The sequence below is a fragment of the Podarcis raffonei genome, chromosome 9 (genome assembly GCF_027172205.1).
Source record: "Podarcis raffonei isolate rPodRaf1 chromosome 9, rPodRaf1.pri, whole genome shotgun sequence".
NCBI lineage: Eukaryota > Metazoa > Chordata > Lepidosauria > Squamata > Lacertidae > Podarcis > Podarcis raffonei.
Window position 1 is genome coordinate 28,955,766 of NC_070610.1, and position 21,449 is coordinate 28,977,214.

At 42.2% G+C, this 21,449-nt stretch overlaps 1 protein-coding gene across 7 annotated transcripts in view; it reads left to right on the top strand.

The window, feature by feature from the left end:
- Positions 1-21,449, top strand: part of FAT1 (FAT atypical cadherin 1) — a 131,195-nt gene that overhangs the window by 34,411 nt on the left and 75,335 nt on the right. For all 7 annotated transcript variants that reach the window (XR_008332080.1, XM_053402389.1, XM_053402392.1 and 4 more), the window contains exon 3: positions 8,390-8,704. Coding sequence is in view for 6 of the 7 variants with exons in the window: in XM_053402389.1 (XP_053258364.1) it covers positions 8,390-8,704 (315 nt within the window). In the remaining variant the exon portion in view is untranslated. The remainder of the gene's footprint in view (positions 1-8,389; positions 8,705-21,449) is intronic.

Genomic DNA, 21,449 nt, shown 5'->3' on the forward strand with positions numbered 1-21,449 from the left:
ACCAGTGAATTGTTTGACTGTAATTGATACTTGTAGTGCTTTCCAAATTATTTTGCATATTCAGTGTTAAGTATTGTAACTATGTCGAGAGGGATGCTACTATCATTGTGCCTAGTGGCTCAACTCAAGAAGTGACTGGAATGCGGGTGTTTTTATTCTGCAAGCATAGCAAACATTTCATAGGTACAGTATTGGGATGCAGGCTTTGTATGATCCATACCTAGGTCCAGATTTGCTCTTTTCTCAATACAGTCTGATGACAAATGGTGTTCTCTGTGGTCCATAGGCCACTTTGACAGGTTTGGGACAGGTGGGTGTCGTTTGGCGAGAAAACTGTAATGGATCACATTAGGACTACTGCCAGTGCTAATGTAGTCCATGGGCCAGAAATTCCCCATGCCTGCTATTGTGGTGGTGATTTAAATATTCTTCTCTACTTGCCCTGGATAGGTAAAGGTAAAGGTACCCCTGCCCGTACAGGCCAGTCTTGCCAGACTCTAGAGTTGTGCGCTCATCTCACTCTATAGGCCGGGAGTCAGCGCTGTCCGAAGACACTTCCGGGTCACATGGCCAGCGTGACAAGCTGCATCTGGCGAGCCAGCGCAGCACATGGAACGCCGTTTACTCTGGATAGGAAGCCATAAATCTTCTCCAGACTCTGTTACATGCCAGGTAGCGGGGGGTTTTCCTGCAGCTTATATAAGGTTATAGTATATTTACCTATAGTTGCTTCACAACATTCCTAAATTAATTGACTACAAATTGTTGGTACTAAAGGGTTAAGAGGTAACAAGTCACTCTAATCACTGAGCAGCTGGAAGTCATTAAGCATCCAAGAATGTGAGTTAGTTTGTATAAATAGTCAGTTCACCCGTGTGTTTTTCCCCCTTGACCTGACTCGCAGACTCAGTTTGTGGCCATGGGCGTGTTTGCTGATATGAGTTAGGTTTAGAGTAAAGTTTTCTTTATGCTGGAGATAAAAGCATGTGTGCTTTATCGCCAAGGGTTGTTTTTTTTTGTAAATAAAGTTTTTCCTGAGTTCCAAAGTGCTTGCTCCAGGGTTCTTCATTGAAAGGTACTGACTCTCCTGCCTTCTTCAACCGCTGCACGAAATTCTCTGCTGAGATAAGATTTATGGCGTTGGAAGCGCACTGAACGCTTACTTAACATTAAACTAATTAAAGTTTAATGGACACAAATGAACTTTTAAAATACAGTGGTACCTAGGGTTAAGTACTTAATTCATTCCGGAGGTCCGTTCTTAACCTGAAACTGTTCTTAACCTGAAGCACCACTTTAGCTAATGGGGCCTCCCACTGTCGCTGCGCAGCCGGAGCACGATTTCTGTTCTCATCCTGAAGCAAAGTTCTTAACCTGAAGCACTATTTCTGGGTTAGCGGATTCTGTAACCTGAAGCGTATGTAACCCGAGGTACTACTGTAGATCAGATCTCCCCAGGAAACAACAACATTCGTGGTTGTCAAGAAATGCCACTGCCTCGTGGGTCTGGGTCCTGTCCCTGATTTTGTGGATACAACCACAATCACAAAATGCACATGAAATGATTTAGCAAAAGGTCAGGGATAAGACATCACACCGTTGTTATCCCTTTCCATATCGGAGCTGTGCTATTGCCATCCAGCCAGAAGTTGGTGAGGCAGCTTGCTCTGCTCCTGCACCTGACTAGCAGTCCAATCTTATCAGGTGCAGAGGTCAGTTCATCTGCCTCTGCCCTTGGCTTGGAGCTGTACTGGTGACAGGAAATGGAGGCTTGTGATAGGCCACCAAGAGGCCTATTGATATCTTTAAATCCTGGGATTTTTTTTTTTAAAAAACAACAGTATAGTAATGATAATGACAATAATTTGAATTAGCTCTCTGAATTCAGCTAGGTTTTCATTGGGGAAGTCTGTACTCTAGTTTATAAGTTGCCTCATCCATCAGTTTTGTGTGCGTATTTTGGGGTGGGGGTGAGGAATACTGATTCCCCAAAGATTCCTGGAGGACAGCCTTAATGTCTGGGATAACCCACTCCTCTCACTGGTCAGGCAGGGTCACATGAATAGTCCTTGCTTCTTACTCATTACTTCTTACTAGTGGGAAACTTGACCACTCCATTGACTTTAGTTTTGGGAGTGTGCTTTAGTGCTTTGCATAACTTCAGAAAACTGATATCAATCTTCTAAAATGCATGTGCACTTAAATTGAGCATCTTTATGCATTTTCATTTAATTTATTTGAATTCGCTTTTTATCAAAAAGCATATAAGACTACAAATAATGATTTTGAGACTGAGGATTGGAAACTAGGGTGGGTTTTCATATCCCACACCATCTCTCCTGTTTCTTATTGTTTGCCTTTTGGTTTTCAGTTTAACCCTAACCATAGTGTCTTGTGCTGTCCGAAATGGTAAACTCTGATTAGTGCTAAACAGCAAATTAAAAGTGAAGGAACATATGAGAACACAAGAGCAAGTGAAGGAAGTGAATGACATGTTGTCGAAATAATTGTTTGCTATATTAAAAGTTTCAAAGCTTTATAGAAAATTCAAGCTCAGAGAATTTGTTTAGCTTTGCATAAATTAAAAATGGAAAGCTTTTAAATTTGTGTTCATATTCTGAAATGAAGCTTTGTTTAAAAAAAAGATCCAAACCAAGTTAAAGTTTTTATAGGTTCTAACACTTGTACTTTTGTGACTGTGTTTTAATAATCGAGGGGTGTAGCTACTATAGGGAAGTATAAATGCTTTTGCTCAGTGTTCCTCAGCTTCATTCTAAAAGTAACTTGTCACACTATTAATCAGATTCATAAACAATATTGTGCATAAAAGAAATATTTGTTTAACATATTATGCTTTGCTTCAGAATGGGTGGATGATTCACTTTGCTTGGCTGAGCTTAGTCAGCTCCTGCTCCTTGGTGGTAATCATTAATGGAACCAGCGCAGTCAAGCTGGAACAAGTGCAAAGAGCACAATCATAAGAATAGAGACTTAAGAGAAGAGGTTCAAGGAAGTTGGCCTCTTTTTTTGCTCACTTAAAAAAGACCCTAGATGAGAATGAATGCATGAGTTGGTATGTAGGTGAGATAAAGAGAGGTTAGATAGAGAGAACATTTACATTGAGGGCGATGATGTCAAGAAACACATGGCTTTCAAACAGAACATTGCTATATTTAGTTTGGGAATGAGAAGCTTTTGAATGATTAGATATTTATTAAAAAGTTCTACAATTTGTGGCCAACCGTGGACAATTTGTGACCTAACATGAAATACTTAAATGATATCCTGTATCTCCTTTGCATGGTGACACCTCTTCCAGCTTAATCTCTCTATGGTTTATTAGGCCCTGTGGGAATTGTGATAGTTTCCTATGCCCTTCAACAAATGTACCAAATTAAAAGTTATTTCCACCTGTGCCTTTTGCTGCATTTCTGCCCCTCATAGGCTGCTTCTTGCCCTGAGCTTTCCAGGCCCATTTTATTTATGAATGAATGAATGAAACTGACATACCACTTGTTGTCAATTGGCCACAAAGTGGTTTACAACATAGTAACAAAGGTGGATCCAATGAGGCAGTATGCTAGTTTCTACATCACCTCTCACGCCCGTTTCGTTCCTCCATTTTGGCAAGCAGGGACACATTCTGGCCATGCAGAAACACTTAAGGAGGATATGAAGTAGATCTGGGAAACGATGTGGCATGGGAAAAGAGGGCGAGTGTTGAGGAGTGGATGTGGCCTGGGAAGAGTCCAAAGGACCAGACACAGAAGTCTAGAGGACTGCATTGGGACCACATCCCTGTCTTTTGAGTGTTGTCCATATCCTTCTCAGTTTTCACCCCACACTCATTAAGGAGAGGTTTTGGCTGACCTGATGAAAATTGAAGGCTCCATGTGGTTAAAATTAAGGACAATTTCCTGGTTTCTTGAGTTTAAAGTGGCTGCCACACATCTGCTTGCTCTAAGACTAGCCCCCCCTTTTTAAATAAAGAAGATACTACTATTTTGATACCTGTTGGTAATTATGTTGGTTTGGCCCACAAATTCAATAGATTTGTACTGTAGACATTTTTTTTTAAAAAAAAAGTCACAGGCCCACTGCTGACAAGAAAATACAGTGGTACCTCGGGTTACATACTTAGTTGGTTCCGGAGGTCCATTCTTAACCTGAAACTGTTCTTAACCTGAGACACCATTTTAGCTAATGGGGCCTCCTGCTGCCGCTGCACCGCTGGAGCATGATTTCTGTTCTCATCCTGAAGCAAAGTTCTTAACCCGAGGTACTATTTCTGGGTTAGCGGAGTCTGTAACTTGAAGCGTATGTAACCCGAGGTACTACTGTACAATGTTTCTTTTCATGACATGTCAAATGCAGTTCAGAAATTTGGTTGAAATTAAGTCCAATGAAGCAGTCAGTTGGAATACTTAAAATTCTACACCAGAGTTAGTTATTCCTCCAAGAACTCTGAACCCATTTTGATTTTGCAATATACTGTGTGGTGTGTTTTTTCCCTCCATCGAGGCTTTCTAGTAATCTGGAGCGGTGACCCAAATAAAGACTCAGCCACATTTGTGCAAGTCTTACTGATCTTGCCAAGCATAAAAGGCAGCAGGAGGACCATCTCTACTTTTTAATGAAGTGGGTTTTGTTTTTGTTTTGTTTTGTTTTTAAAAAAACACACACATTCCATTCCAGCATCACTCCTTTAACTGTATTAATGGATCTGTAAAATGTAACTGGGATGGTTTAATTAACACTCAGTGTCTGCCCACTTGAAAGACTTGGGAAAACAAAGCCATTTTAACACTAACTTGCTACTTTTGAGAGAGCCACCTCAGAATGTGACATAGGCAGGATATTATAATTGTGCCAAGGTAGTCTCTTGTAATGATTGCTTTACAGTGGTACCTCGGTTTATGAACTTAATCTGTTCCAGAAGTCCGTTCTTAAACCAAAACCATTCTTAAACCGAGGTGAGCTTTCCCTAATGAGGCCTCCCGCTGCCGGTGCCCTTCCATCATTTTGATTCCGTTCTTAGACCGAGGTAAAGTTCTCAAACCGGGACACTATTTCCGGTTTTGCGGAGTTTGTAAACTGAATCGTTCTTAAATCAGACTGTTCTTAAACTGAGGTACCACTGTGTTTGGTTATTCCTTGCGCATGATGCATGCATTGTCATTCTCATTCACCTTGAGCAGAATATGTGGTTCTTTTCCCCTCACACCTCTTAAGCAATATGGGCTAAGCTTTGGCATGTAATATGAGAGTTCTTGTTTGTGGTGTACCTTTGAGAGAGCCCATTTTCCATGAGCACAGGGAAGGGAGCTTCCATAAGAAAAGGGTGGGGTCATCCTAGGTATGGAATATTAATAGTGCGATCCTATGCAAGTCTTCCCAGATGGTGGCCCAGAGACTGATAGTGATGGATTGGGGTAATAAAGATATGATACCCTTTAATCATTGGATTGACAGTATGACAACACTCGCAGTTTATGAATGGACTGCTTACAGATGCAGACTTTGTTTGGATAAATATGATAACGTTTGGAGTGAGTTTATACAGAATATACAGAATGTAGCAGGCTATTAACATCTTCATAAGTATTAGGCAAATAAAACTATATCAATTTATATGAGAATATATTGCATTTTTGTGTATATATTTTTCTTATAAACATTTTCCCCACACACATTTCCTTTTTTTTCTGTATCACTTTTTTCTTAATAATAATAATAATAATAATAATAATAATAATAATTAATAATGTATTCCCATAAGTAAATCACTGCCGAGTTCAGTGGGACTTACTCTCAAAGAAGTCATATAGCATTACAGTCTAATCTTACAAAGAAGCATCTTGCTGCATTCTTTGTGTGTTGAGAGTGGATGTGTCTTAAGGCAAAGTGTAGAAAACTGCCTTTCAGTTTCATGTCTCCTGGGAATTAGTTAAATATCCACTCCCTTTCATGCTTACACACCCTGACCAGGCCACATGGGTTATGCTCTTCCAGGCATCATCCCACTGTGCTGCAGTATGGATCAGAATACTGTAGACATTAGGATAGGGCTGATCTTATGTGATTTCTTCAGAGAATGTTACCCAACTCGCCTGCTTGCTGCATAGGATAATGTGGGTGGTTGGGTGTAAAGTTAACAAGGGACATTGCTTGAGAAGTGTCAAGTTCCCATGCAATATCACTCTGGCACAGGTAGCTCTTGGTGGAAGCGGACCATATCACTAGTAATGACATAGGCGCTGGTGTGTGTATATACCTCTGACACTCGTGTAAGAAGCACAACACACACAGCAGTTGCGTTTTCAGTTGATGAGCCATCTAGAAGCAGCATCTATTTCCCCAGTGCTAAAATGTTAGTTTCTCCACCTTCTAAGACTCTCTGAGCGGGTGGCTTGGTTTGGGGGTGGCTCGTGGGCCGGTTAAATGACCCCCATGGGCCGCCAACCCCTGTTCTAAGACACCTATAGCCCCTGCAGAAAATGAGTTGCAATTGTGCATTGCTTGAGCAGATTGTCTTGAAAGGCTGTGCGACCCAAAAGAAACGGAAGCAGAAGAGCTGAAGTGTTCATCTTCCGTCTGGTCTACTGAAAGACCCGGCTGTAATGCAGTTCTTTGACATTTCTTAAGACAAGCCTGCTGGCTTCTCTTGGCTCATGCAAACTCTTGTTCTTTTTACAAGTGATTATTGTGGGTTTTCTACACTTAGCATTAAAAGCAGAAATAAAACCTGGTAGCATAATGTTATATCAATGATGCAATAATGGTGTGTGGTTGTTATGTGTGCATAAAGAAAATTGCAGCTGAATAATGTGCAGCTAATAAGAGGTTTGGAAGTCTAAAAAGGCAATTTGTTTCAAATTTACTAAGGTGGCTTTGCTGTGCTTTACTGGCATTAGCAGATTTCTCTGAAACACTACAGCATCATTTTTGTCTGAAGGAGAAGGTGACAATGTGCGCAGGATACGAATTTCTACTTTATAAATTTGATGCTTGCCTTTCATATTGTCTCAGCTTGGCTACATTTACAATTTAGCTTCTACAGTGACATCTGGTGGTAGTTCAAAAATTCCTTAAGTAGCAGTTCTTTAAGGATTGTTTAAACTAGACATTGAGACAGGGGAATTGAATTTGAGTGGGTCAGGACTGGAATCGAACATGGCTGATTTATAAAAGGCTCCCCAATTTTGAAGCAGATAAAATTCCACTCCGGAGTTTAACTTGGCTCATAATGAGCTCACCTTGATGCCAGCTGTCTCTAGCCTTGCTTGCTATTGGTTTCCCTGCATTTCCAAACTAACTTTGTGGTAGTATGAAAGTGATGTCAAAGAACAGCTCTCAGAGGAGCCATCTTAGTGACTACAACTCCCAGGATTACTGGCGGTATTGAAGGCTTCTCTGTAGGTAGTGCAAGTGTTCATTTTGTCACTGAAAACTCTACACATTTAAACATAGGTCTTCTGCTGACCTCAGCAGTTCTTGCTACCAATTTTCCTTCTCCCTTCCTCACAAGGCAAAGTTTGGAAAAGAAGAGAAACTTAGTATAGTGGAGGGCTGATGTGAAGCATTCAGTACTGGTCTATATGTTGGGAATTTTATGCAAATTGAAAAGTGGGCATTAATGTCCTAAATGGACAAATACTGTACTTTCAGATAGCTACCTTTTGTCCATCCAAAATAGTTTGGAGAGTTCCATAGCTGCAGATCTCTCTGTCCTGTTATCATTCTGTCCACATTGTGGTTCCCTTCCTAAGCCACAACGGTGATGAAATCATGCCATATTGCCAGGTTTCTAAAAAAAATGGGCATGCCAAAGGCTAGTTTAATTTTTTAAGCCTCTCCATGACAAACCAGCAGGCCCCAACTACTTCATGTAACACATTTATGTCATGGTGTAGGCAGGGCCTGATACAAAAAATAAGTAGTTTAGGGCCTTTACAGCCATTGCTTTTAGCACTGTGATGCTACAAGGGGGAAAGGACCAGAACTCAAATTTGTGTGCTCCCATCTTTTCCTTCAGGGAAAAAAAGGTGACAAGTGCATTGAGCGACAGGTAACATCTGAACAGGCGTCGTACCTAATACTGATTCTTGCCTCGTATGCTTCTATACTTTATGGTCTATAATCATGGGCTGAATTTTCCCTTACAGTTCATTTGTGATCACTAACTGCCTTTTCTTGAATTTTGTGCCATATAAAAAAGTAGAATGCTTCATTTTGGTCTATACAAAATAGCAAGGCTGTGGAAACCATTATGCTTTTCATTTGTGACTTGTGGCAAATCCTTTTTTTAAAAAAAGGTGCCACGTTCGATAAAATCAATCATGTAGATATGATACTCAATGCTGTTTCTTTTTCTCCCTTTCCAATGCAGGTACAATAGCCACTGTTGATTTCCTTGACCGTGAGACTACTTCCCATTACTGGCTTACTGTTTATGCAACAGACAGGGGTGTTGTGCCTCTGTCTTCCTTCGTTGAAATCTATATAGAAGTTGGGGATGTCAACGACAATGCTCCGCAGACGACTCAGCCTGTTTATTACCCAGAAGTCATGGAAAATTCACCTAAGGATATGTCGGTCATTCAGATTGAGGCATTTGATGCAGACTCAGGGTCCAATGACAAGCTGACCTACAAGATTACCAGTGGAAATCCACAGGGATTCTTCTTCATTAATCCAAAAACTGGTAAGTGAATACCATTCTTGACATTGGCAGCTATGAATTGATTCTACATTTTAAAAATAGAATAGGAAAGACATGATTGGGAAAAAGAGAGGAACATCTTTGATTCTGAATTCTGATTTGTACTTGTGCAGGAAGTCCATGAATAGGATTGTTGATTCAGAGGTGATCTACACACTAATCTGAATTGCCGCCATTTCAGAATGCAATGGAGAATCCCATTTGAATGCTTTGTGCACAAAATCTTTCTGCAGATTAGAAATTAAGGCTTAGGCTTTTCTCCCTGGTATCCTGATCTTCCATGGGTTAGGAAGTCCTCTTTTTTAATGTGGTGAACAAACATGTGATCCTTCAGTTGTATGAATTAGTAATTCCAGGAAGTTTGTACTGTGTAGTTTTGCTGAACTACTAACCTTCAGTGGTAGAGGGGAAACACTTGGGATTTTTCTACCTGATGAATTGTATCTGGAAATATAACAGGTTGGACTGAGAGTAGGACAGGAGATGCAACAAAGTAATAGGAACTATGCAAATAGTTATTGGACTTTTTGATAAACATAGGAAGATGAATATTTTGATACATGAGCAATACATGTACTAGGCACCTGGGGTGTCAGCTAAAGATCATCATTTGAGAGAAGGGATGTTTTGGAAAGCCAATTGGATACTGGTTAGACTGTCAATATTATACTGTATGTGGAAATCAATGGTATAAGTGGGGGTGAAGGTTTAAGCTTTGTGTAGCTTCTTGACCTAGTTTGTGTAGGATTAGTCCTGTGTTGAGTTATCCTCTGGGATGATCTCATGGGTCACTTTTACCAAAAGAATGCCGTATCTTTGGAGGCATGAGAAACTTTTACTTTGCATTCTCTTTATTTGTTGGGGTATACTTTTGACATGTTTTGGTTAAATTTTAACTCGGTTGTCTTAACTCCACCAATGTGAGCTCAGTGGACGAATAAATTCCCAGCCACCAGAGAAAATAAAGTGGTGAGGAGCTTAGAGGATCCCTCCACTCTAATCCTGGAATTAATTTTAAAATCACATGAAATCAAAATTCTACCTCTTGCAGGGCTTGGCTAAGATTGAGCATGTTTGCTCTCTCGGTTAAAGCAACAGGAACTATTGGGGAAATCCACCCAAGTAAGAGACATTCACAAGAGTCCCCTTAATATCTTGGTGGAATAAACTTTGGCCCAAACATAACCCAGAGGTTATGGGAACAAACTCCATTTTGAATCTAGCACAGAGACAGAGCCAAGAGTGGTGGGACATATTTCCTCCCCCTCCCTCCCTTTCCCCCTCTCTCTGTTGTCCCCCTTCCCCATTTTTTCTTTCCAACATCATGAAAATAGCCTGCGGGCTGCAGGTTCCCCACTCTTTATTTTGTGAGTAGTTTACAAATAAGAAATGCAACATTCCGTTATTGTTCCACCTATCTTAGCATTGTATGAGACGCGGGTGGTGTTGTGGGTTAAACCACAGAGCCTAAGACTTGCCGATCAGAAGGTCAGCGGCTCGAATCCCCGCAACGGGATGAGCTCCCATTGCTCGGTCCCTGCTCCTGCCAACCTAGCAGTTCGAAAGCATGAAGTGCTAGTAGATAATTAGGTACTGCTCTGGTGGGAAGGTAAATGGCGTTTCCGTGCACTGCTCTGGTTTGCCAGAAGTGGCTTAGTCATGGTGGCCACATGACCCGGAAGCTGTACGCTGGCTCCCTCAGCCAATAAAGCGAGATGAGCGCCGCAACTCCAGAGTTGGCCATGACTGGACCTAATGGTCAGGGGTCCCTTTACTTTTTATCTTAACATTTGGGTTAATCTTTTGGAATAATATTGAAATGGATTGCAAAGAAATCTTGGATATTTCATCATCTTAACTGTGTGTTTCTGCTCTTACTTGTTCTGCAAGCTTCCATCAAGAACTGCTGAAGTGCCTTGCATGTGAAGTTTGCATTGAAATGAAAATTATGCAGGGCCAGAGACTGGCAATCCATGTTGAAATTTCCAACCAGCAACTTGCAGTTCTATCACTAGTCTATACCTACTTCAAGATGTACAATTTCATTAATAGAGACCTACATTTTTCCTTTCCTGGATCTAATACTGTCAGTGGGAATACGACCATGGGAGTAGAGGATGAGGAGAAAATCAAGCCGAGATTAACTGAAAAACTGGTGGTCATTCAATCTTGAGAGTAGCTAGCTTTTTGACTATTTCATAGTTTTGATCCTTGTATCCATCTGTCTAAAGGGGTGATTTAATCCATTCATTAGCTTTTCAGACAGTTTCCTTCACCTCTCCGCCCTTCTTCATTTGAGCAATGGATTAAGGCTAAATATGCTACGAATGTTGTGTCTTAGATCTTTCTGTGTATATAATTTTTTCTGTTTCCTTTTGTTGATCCGTATCTGAAAGCCCCCCCCCCCGGCACCTATACGCCATTTTCTTTCAGATCAATGGCATTTTCTCCAAAATTCTTGAGCCATGAATACCTTAAATGTTTGCTAGTTTTCTGCACTAAATTATTTGGGTTACCTCCTACCTTTAGATGTTGCTTAGCAAGAGTAACAAGAATATAAGCATTTCATTCAAAAAAAACCCAAAACCCAGCAAGTGTTCATCAATGTTCCTTTGTAACTCTGATATTTCAGTTACTGCTTTGATGAAAAAACAATTCAAAGCCAAATACAGATATAAAGTAAAATAATAGATGAACAAAACCACAAGATCCCCTGCTTTCATATGCACACAAACGTAGGCTTCAATGATTTGTAAACAGGAATCAGCGTTTCAGAATTCAAATATTGATCAACATCCATTGCCCACCCAAGAAGACTGAGTGCTGATTGGGCTATTTTTGTGGTTCTCTCTGTTTAGGGTCCCCCCCCCATAAAAAATTGTACTTCTGCAAACATTAGGGTGGATCATGCTATTTTTGCTACAGAAACAATGGTGTTCACTGCCTGAACATGGGAAATAGAGGGGAAGACAAAATTCAGACTGAATTTAAGGGTTGGGAGGAAGCTTAAGTAAGCTTTACTTAAGTAAGCTTAAGTAAAATGTTGCATTTTAAATATTTCTTGCTCAGTATTGCAGAAAAACCTCTGTTGTTTCAGTTCTTTCTGAATATATTCTATTTCCCAGTAGCTGTCGGTATTCATAAAGTTGTGTGTGCAGGTCTCTCTCTCTCTCTCTCTTGGGGGGGGGGAGAGTTCATTTTATTTTGAACCAATTCCATCTTTCTGTCTCCTTGCACTTTGAAGAAGGAAAGCATTCAACTTTTATTTAATTGTTAAGCATGAAAGCACCACATGAAATTGGAAGACAATGGCTGCGATTTAAGCCGCCCCAGTGCTAATGGCTCAGCCATGTGAGGCACTTGAATTCAAGTAGAGAGAAGGAGAGGCTTGTTAATTACCTGGGGACTTACAACCATTAAATTGCAACTCCCAAACAAAAAAGGGTTGATTGATTCTCCATGGATCTGTTTTAAATGCAGATATGTTAGCCCAGCACTACTGAAAGGTTCCTGGTTTGAAGCTTGAGGTCCTGGTGTTAAAAGATGCTGAGAGAGGATATTTTGAAGTGAAACATGTGCTACCCTGCCTTGCTGGTAGCAGCTGTATAGCAGCTAGATGCTCTATGAAAGGTGTGTTGTTAACAGTGACAGCACACATGCATTAGTTAACATCTGTTAAACAGGCACATGGACTGAAAACATCTCCTCCTGTCCAGGCTTGCTATTATTAACATGTTAGCCTATGTTTACTACATAGTGATGATTTCTATGTGCCATGTTAGTGTGAATGGGGTACTGGTTACTGACAATGGCTTCCTTCATGGGCTATTGGTTATAAGACTATTCATCAGTATGGTTTCTCCCAGGGCTGTTTTTCTAGATAGAGGTGCCAGAACTCACCACGATCGCCTCAGTTGTTCTCTAATAGTAGAAATGGCTCCCATCTGAGAGATGCCGGAACTGAGTTCCATCGGGTTCCAGCTGAAAAAAAAGCCTTGCTCTCCAGGCTACTCAGGACTTTATTTTATCTGAAAAATTGAAAGGTGTATTTGCTAGATTAGTGTGCCTCATTTCTTATGTTTACAAACTTTTAAAGAATTCTTTTGACTAGGCTTCATTTACAGATATAAAAACGGGGGCAACAAAGTCTTTGTGGATACATTTCTGCTTGACTCATGCAGGGATCTGAATTTTGAGACCTATTATACTTTTTGTGTCTGCTCTGTTTCAAAAACATAGTTTCATAGTTACTATTTGTGTTTATTAGTCACTTTATTCATAAAAAATGACTCACAAAATAAAGTCCTATTTGTATCTTGTCCCATTTATCTGTCTCTCCTTAATAAAAAATAGCTTTCCTGTTCTCTTTATTATTTGAGCAATGCTACCAAAAGCAGGCTCAGCATCCTAGTGAACTCAGCATATTGATGGAGACTTCCATAAAGTTTAAACAAAGGAATTAATTTGTTGTTAACAAGGGCAGAGGAATCTCACTACAAGGTTTACTGGTGTCTATTAATCCTCAAAGCACTGTGAACTCGTAAAATGCGGAGAGCCAACGCCAGATAGTCTGCCTTACTTCTCCTATCATCTTACAACTTTCCTGACCCTTCAAGGGAACTGTGGTGGAAGATCTGAAGATTGAGTAAAATGAAATCGGAAATGGGTGCAGCTGTAAAGAACATCCAAAGACTTCCTATAACATTGGGAAACCACTTTGTGCGGAAATAAATGACCTGTAGTTGCACAATAGCCTGTCATGGAGGTTGCCTCCCTTGTTTAACTGCTTGAGGTTTTATATTTCCTGCATCAGGTTTAAGTCACATACTACATTAGCAGGAAAACACAAATTTCCATTCATTTGCTATGTTCAGCTCCTTTTGTATTAGAAATAAATAAAAATTCTCCTCCAGGTGAAAATAATTTCTATAATTGTGTAATGTGTTGTTTTCCAGTTCAGTAAAGACGATTATCCAACCATACAGATTATGGATCCCAGTTGTTTCATATCAGTTTATGTCTAGAGACGGTAATGAAAATGTTGTGAACTGTTATGTAGTGATCATATGTCCTTAAGCAATATTTGATAGCAGAGTTGTAAAGAGATGGTAGTGTCATTGTAAACACAGATGAAAGGTGATTTTTTAAAAAAGGAAAAAAATTGCTAATACAGGAACAAGAATAAAAAACATCTTCCAGACTTCCAAAATGCACAATTCTGCCCCATATATATTCTTGTGCACAATGATGACTTTTATTAAGAGCTCAACATGTTTTTGAACTGTTGGATAGGCAGCATAATTTGTGCAAGCTGCATTAGCTTGTTTATGGAATTTGAAAGTTTTAGACTTCGCCTGATGAAGGAACCTACCGTATTTTTCGCCCTATAAGGCGCACTGGCCCATAGGACGCACCTAGTTTTCGGGGGGGGGGGGAATCAAGGAAAAAAATATGATCCCCCCCCCCGCAGCTCTGGGAGCAGCGGACAGGCTGCACGCTACTCCAAGACCTGTGCGCTACTCCAAGACCTCCTCCCTGCTTTTGCAGGAGGTGGAGGAATTCCCCCACCTCCCGCAAAAGCCCACAGGAGCCGCACGCGACTCCTGTAGGCTTTTCAACCAGGAGGGAGAAGGGACTGAAACGGCCAGTCAGTCCCTTGTCCCTCCTCGGGGAAAATCCCACAAGAGCAGCATGCTCTTTAAAGGGTGTGTGGCTCCTGCGGGCTTTTCTACGAGGGGGGGATCCCCCCCTCATAGAAAAGCCAGCAGAAGCCGTGCACCCTTTAAAGAGCACGCGGCTTCTGCATGCTTTTGCGGGAGGTGGGGGAATTCCCCCATCTCCTGCAAAAGCCCACAGGAGGGAGAAGGGACTGACTCAGCCAGTCAGTCCCTTCTCCCTCCTTGGGGAAAAGCCCCCAAGAGCGGCGCACTCTTTAAAGAGCGCACGGCTCCTGCGGGCTTTTCAACCCAGCTTGTGGGGCTGGCGATGGGGGGAAGCGCTGCTTCCCCCCACCGCCAGCCTCAAAGCGGGGTCGGCGAGCAGCACGAAGGCGCCGCGCGCCTTCCCGCTGCCCCCCGATCCTCTGGGGCTGGCGATGGGGGGAAGTGCTGCTTTCCCCCACCCACAGCCTCAAAGAGCAGACTCTCCTGGCTTCTGCGAAAGCAACGCGAAGCCTCCGGAGCGCAGGCTTTGGAGGCTCCGCGTTGCTATCGCTGAAGCCATGGAGCCTGCATTCGCCCCATAGGACGCACACACATTTCCCCTTCATTTTTGGAGGGGAAAAAGTGTGTCCTATAGGGCGAAAAATACGCTATACTAAAAGCAAGTTCCGCTTTCGTTTGGTTCTCTGCATATGCAGAAAGAACAGAACTAAATGCAGGGTATACTTTTGAGTTCAAAGTGACTCAAGGCATGCAAAGTTTGTACTTTCCCCTGAACATGATTTAACGTTAAGTTCAGTGGAGCAGTTATACTAAGGCACAAAATAATTCCCGCAAGGCCTACATGGGTCACAAATTTATCCTTTCTTATGTAGTTGGGATTGGGGGTTTTGCTGGAGAAGCTTCAGACAAGTGTGAAAAGTGGGCACCTGATATCTCTACTAAACAGTAAGTTCAGAACTTAGATCTGAAGGTGAAGAATGCCTTGCTGAAGCTTTGCAGGGTCTTTGTCTAGTTATTTGTGAGATGGAAGACTACCTAGGTATCACTGCCTTGAGTTCTGCTGTGGAAGAAAGGTGGAGTATATGTGTAATACATAATCATATTTTTTTGTTTAGGCTGTAATAAGCTAATTCTTAACGTTAGCTCCTTGTTCTGTACATATGGGGACAGCAGGCGATGCAGTCATTGTCTCAGTTCCATCACTGCTCCTCTAGCTCCCAATGTGTGGGGAGTTGTAAGCTATGATGACAGTGACCAGGGAGTGCAGGAAGAATGCCCACTTAGGAGTGAAGCAGCTGACCCTCGAGCAAAGAGTAGGCCTCAACAGAGGGTGGGACTCTTGCCAATGGTTTCAAGTCACAAGAAAGGAGATTCCAACTCAGCATCAGGAAAAACCTTTCTGACAATAAAAGCTGTTTGACAGTGGAATAGACTACCTCGGAAGATGGTGAACTCTCCTTCACTGGAGGTTTTTAAGCAGAGGTTGGATGGCCATCTGGCATGGATGCTTTAGTTGAGATTCCTGCATTACTAGATGATCCTGGGGATCCCTTCCAACTCTTATGATTCTGTCACTACAGACGTCCTTTACAAACATGCATATGTGGCATAGCTGTCAACTTGCAGATATGCAGGTATGTTCAACTTCTGAGCCCCCTCCGAGCCAAAGGCAGAAAGCCCTGCCAGCAGCCAAATGAAGCCTCAAGCAGTGGTTCCCACAGCGCAGCAACCTGGCAAAGGTGATGCAGCAAGGAAAACCACCGTCACCTTTCCTCTGGGAAGCGCTGAGCAAAGGCGAGTCCCCAGGCAACGTGGCCGATTTGATCGGCACAAGGCATGCAAGTTCCACCTCCCCAGTCGTTCTTAGCCTCCTTATTGGGTGAGCAATGCAGCCAAGCAACACAGTTGGAGCCTCCCTCTTCCCTGGCCGGCAGGGAGGGTGGGAGGGGAGCTGCTTCCTTTGAAACCCAGGAAATTTAAGGGACATCATCAATAAGGGACAGCAGCGGGACACGGCGCTGGGATAAGGGAGTCTCCCGCCAAATAAGGGACGGTTGACAGCTATTACCTGTAGCTGTCTCTGATTAGAAGAGCATAGGTTTGCTGTGCCAGTCTGAACATAGGTCCAGTGGCAGACTGTGAAGAGGCATGGAGTTTACTCTTCAATATTTTGTTAATGTTCCTTGGATTCGGAGTAGCAATTTCAAGAGACAACCAGGGATGTATCTACTTGTAGGGACTGGTAGCATTCAGGCATCATGGTAAGCAGTAGTTGATGGTTTACCAGACATGACTGGGTCATGCCTGTTTTGCTGCTTCTGGTCTCACTGGGGAGAAACAAACCTTGGTGCCTAAGAAAAGCCCTGCTGGATCAGACTAAAGACCGATGTAGTCTGGTGTCTTAAAGCAGCCAACGTTATGGCCATGGGAAGCCCTCAGGCAGCATATGAGCCCAGCAGCACTCTCCTCCCTTGTGCCTCTCACTATTTTAAAACCTTGCAGCATAAACAGAGTTCTCTCTGTCCACAGTATCCTGCTTTCAATGGAACAAACACTGATAGGCATTCAAATACACCTGCATTGGAGATGTGCATTTTAGGTATGTATGCGAATGTGTATTCCACCAAAAGGAAGATCATGTGAACAGATGACATTCTGTACTTGAATGCACATTTGATTTTGGCTGATGGTTCCCAGTCCAGCTAATGATATTTGCAGAAAGCTACTTCTGCATATGGATCTCCTTCAGTGGATAAGTCAAGGAAGTATAAGAGTGTGAGCAGAGAAGAGAGCTGGAAACAAATTCCGTCTTCGCCCCTTACCGTCATCTGTTTCGTCCATGTCATTTTGTTATTTGCAGAAGGGCAGCACAATTTCCCCACTTTAATCTTGCACTCTGCTGCCGTGCTTCAAATTTGAAGAAATACTACTTTTTCACTTTTATGGGTTTTCAGTCTTCTTACATGTTCCCTTTTGCCCCGCCGAGAAGTAAAGTAAACAAGGGAGTCCTGTACAGTATCGTTTTTCAAACCCACTGCCATCCTAAGCCATTTGAGACCAGTTTTTCAAACAAACAGTACAAAAGCTTCTAAAGTCAATGAAAGAAAGCCATCTAGAAAAGCTTTCTCACTCAGCCCTCTAGAAGCATTTTGTTCAAATATTAGCCTTTCCAATCATTCAAACTCGTAGTCTGGTGAATCTGATGTCAAACAATGAAACCCTCAAAACAGGTAAAAAAAAGCTGTCATACTACATGGTGATATATATATCTTTCTGCTTTCCTGCTGCTATCCCATGTTTACTTTAAACAAAATGGAGTAATAGAATAGAATACAATACTGCATTTAAAATATAAGGATGTACTTTTTAAAAACAACACCCCACCCCCACATTATACAGTCCTGAAACAGTCATACCAATACTGTTCTGTTGAGTTTTGAAGGCAGCGCTCAAGTGGGATAATTAGAGATATGGGTTGAATTATCTCTTTTGTGATGTAATTAATTGCAAAGAATCCACACCCTTCTGCACTACACCTGACAGGGCAGGTGGGGATAGGTGAGGGTGGGTCTTAGTTGAAATATTATTTGCAGACATAGCTGACCATCTCTTCAGTGGTGCCAACAAAGCCTCTTTCAAAGGGCATGGTGAGATAGTGCTTTGAGAGGGGGCTCTTTAATACATTTTCAGAAGCCCTTCTCAAAGTACTGTTTTCTGCACCACTTGGAATGGAGCTTTGGAAGATCCAATGGTCAGCCAATTGCCATATCTTCAGAAGTCCACTTCAAAGTGCTGTGCTGATTGACTGGCAGGGGGCTCCGCTCATCTTGTCAGATTTGACCCATAGGGGGGTTCTTCTTGTTGTTATTAATATAAGCAGAGGGCCTTCTCGATAGTGGCACCCGCCTTGTGGAATGCCCTCCCACCAGATGTCAAAGAGAACTAGATGTCAAAGAGAACAACAAGATGTTTTAGAAGACATCTGAAGGCAGCCCTGTTTAGGGAAGCTTTTAATGTTTGATGGACTACTGTATTTTAATATTTTGTTGGAAGCCACCCAGAGTGGCTGGGGAAACCCAGCCAGATGGGCGGGGTATTATTATTATTATTATTATTATTATTATTATTATTATTATTAATTTGCCACCCACCTGACTGGGTTGCCCGAGCCACTCTGGGGTGGCTCCCAACAAAAATAGTAAAAGCCCAATACAACATCACATGCTAAAAACTTCCCTGAACAGGGCTGCCTTCAGATGTCTTTTAAAAATCACATCTGTTTGACATCTGCTGGGAGGGCATTCCACAGGACGGGCACAACTACCGAAAGGGCCCTCTGCCTCAATTCCTGTAACCTCACCTCTCGCAGTGGCTAAAAGTTTCCCGACCTCTCTGCTTTAATAAATATAAAGGTGCTTAATTCTCCTCTACCAGAAGAGGACTTGATTTCTTTGTCAATTATGTCACAAGAATGGATCTCTGAAAAGCAGGGTCTAAGCTTACACACTAAAATGATAATTTAAGGCACTTGCATTATTTGGCAGCCTGACTGTACAAGCCAAATGCGCCAGTAAAATAGGTGTTACACTAGTTAGAAATGCTGTGCTGGCAAGATATTACAGCTCGAGGCATTGGACCAGTGCTCAAACAGCTGACGTAGGACATTGCACTGAAACCTCAATATTTTGAAACTACTGGGGTGCAGTCACCATGTGCAACAAATCTTGCAGCAAAACTGGGTCAAGGAGTGCCCCAGAACGGCAGACCTGATATTTTTTATTTCTTTAGCAATAATGCCATCCCATCCAAAACAAACAACAACTCCGTTCTTTCATTTGCATTCTTCCTGACCAGTGGCAACTCTAATGTCCTGGTTAGGTTCAGGTCTGTTGACCCATATCTAGTCCATTGATCTTAGTACCAACAGCCTCCATGGACTCAGATGAAAAGGAGAGAGAGAGAGAGAGAGAGAGAGAGAGAGAGAGAGAGCTGGGTGTCATCAGCATACTGATGGCACCAAGCCCCTAATCCCCAGATGATCCTGTTATTTTTAGTAGTTGTTAAAATGTATGGTTGCAGCTCGGAATTATATTGTAGGGCAGCAGAAGATTATGATCAGAAATGTGCGCATTTGATGCTGAAAAGCTAAGAATTGGGACATATTTAAACAGACTTAAATGGATTGTTTCTTTGTGGTTGATCGCTGAATGGCTTTTGCCTGTTTCTTGGTTGCTGGCGTGTTCTGGAAAGCATAGAACTGTGGTATACGCTGGCGGGAGAAAGAGTAGAGGCTTAATAAGGAGTTTAATGAGTCTTTACAGGAGATAATGGGATTTACATGCTCAAAAGTTTGGGATTACTTCTGAATTTAATCCCTGCCAGTCTCTAAGCGGACACGTTTATCTTGGTTTATTTTGCTTGGATGCAAGTAAATCTGAAGGTAACAATCCATAAGCAAACAAATAAATAAAAACCAGGCCAATCTAGTATGTATAAAAATAAGAGTGTGTTTGATTGTTTTGCAGTTTGAAACAACGGTTCAAAACATAATGTGCCCCTTTATGTTAATTTTTTTTTGGTGCTGCCACCACATGAGACAGATTCCTTGTGGCAGATGTATTATATGGCCCTGAAGCATACCTTGGAAGCAGGCAGATAGATAGATGATAGATAGATAGATAGATAGATAGATAGATGATAGATAGATTCTGAATGAGTGAGGTTTGCTTGAGGAAACATGTGCTGAGAGCAGTGTATTTTACTGCTTACAAATGATTGTAAGATGGAGGCAGATTTAGCACAGAATTTTTCTTCCGCAGTGCTGCAAACCTCCTTTCACGACAGAACAATCAGGCAAGCCTACCGATAAATCAAATGCTACTTCCAGCCCATCTGTCTTGAACCCTCCCTGTCTGATCGCTCCATACTGCTGCTTCTCCCACATCCAGGTGAGGGAACTTAATAAAGTGCCCTGCAGCTCAGTTCCTGAGATGGAAGAGCGCAACCTGATCACAACTCAGGCACCTGGCAGTGGTCCACTTTATTAACTCTCCCCAGCTGGAGGATGAGGAGGAAGCAATAGTGAGGTGAGAAGGGAGGCTGTCTGGTGAGCAGGGAGCTGTAGGAATGATGAGCTTATAGGGGGATAAAAGGATCTTTCAGCATGCTCACCTGATAATACAACTGGGAAGGTTTGCCATGTTGTGAATGGGTGTGAGCCCTCTCTTTATATTTTTATTATACCTGTCTTCAGCTGCAATCAAATCTGTGTGTGATTTAAGAGTGCTACTTCAGCATTCCAGTAAACTATAAGGATACATGGCTTTTGGACTGAAATATAAAGATATGAGAGGCCAATTCATCTTGCCGCCTTAGAATGGCTACATTTACTTTCCTAGTCTCTGTACTGTTGTTCTCTGGCCATCAAGCCTGTGTCTTAAGGACCTGTTTCCTTTCCCTGCATTCTGTCACTTAAGAGACTATTGCCTGCAAAATCAGCAGATTCCTTATCTTGGCATCTGCATGCTGCTTAAAGAGACTGAGGAAGTAGTTTGGCGCGCAGGCACACGTGCTCACAGTAGTTTTGCCGAAACTTGTTCCTACATTTCCTGACTGCTGATAACATAGTGAGTGTTTCTGTGAAATATCAAGTATGAGATAAAATATTAACCTTTGATCCATTGCAAGAAGTCCTACCCTCTTCCTTGGCAACAGGCACACACAAATACTCAAACAATGATGCAATTGTTGCTTTATTGATTTGAGATAGCTAGTCAAGTGCCGTATTTTACTTACAAAGGTAAAGGTAAAGGTACCCCTGCCCGTACGGGCCAGTCGTGTCCGACTCTGGGGTTGCGTGCTCATCTCGCTTAAGAGGCCGGGAGCCAGCGCTGTCCGCAGACACTTCCGGGTCATGTGGCCAGCGTGACGAAGCTGCTCTGGCGAGCCAGCACCAGCGCAGTGCACGGAAACGCCGTTACCTTCCCGCTATAAAGTGGTCCCTATTTATCTACTTGCACTTAAGAGTGCTTTCGAACTGCTAGGTAGGCAGGAGCTGGGACTGA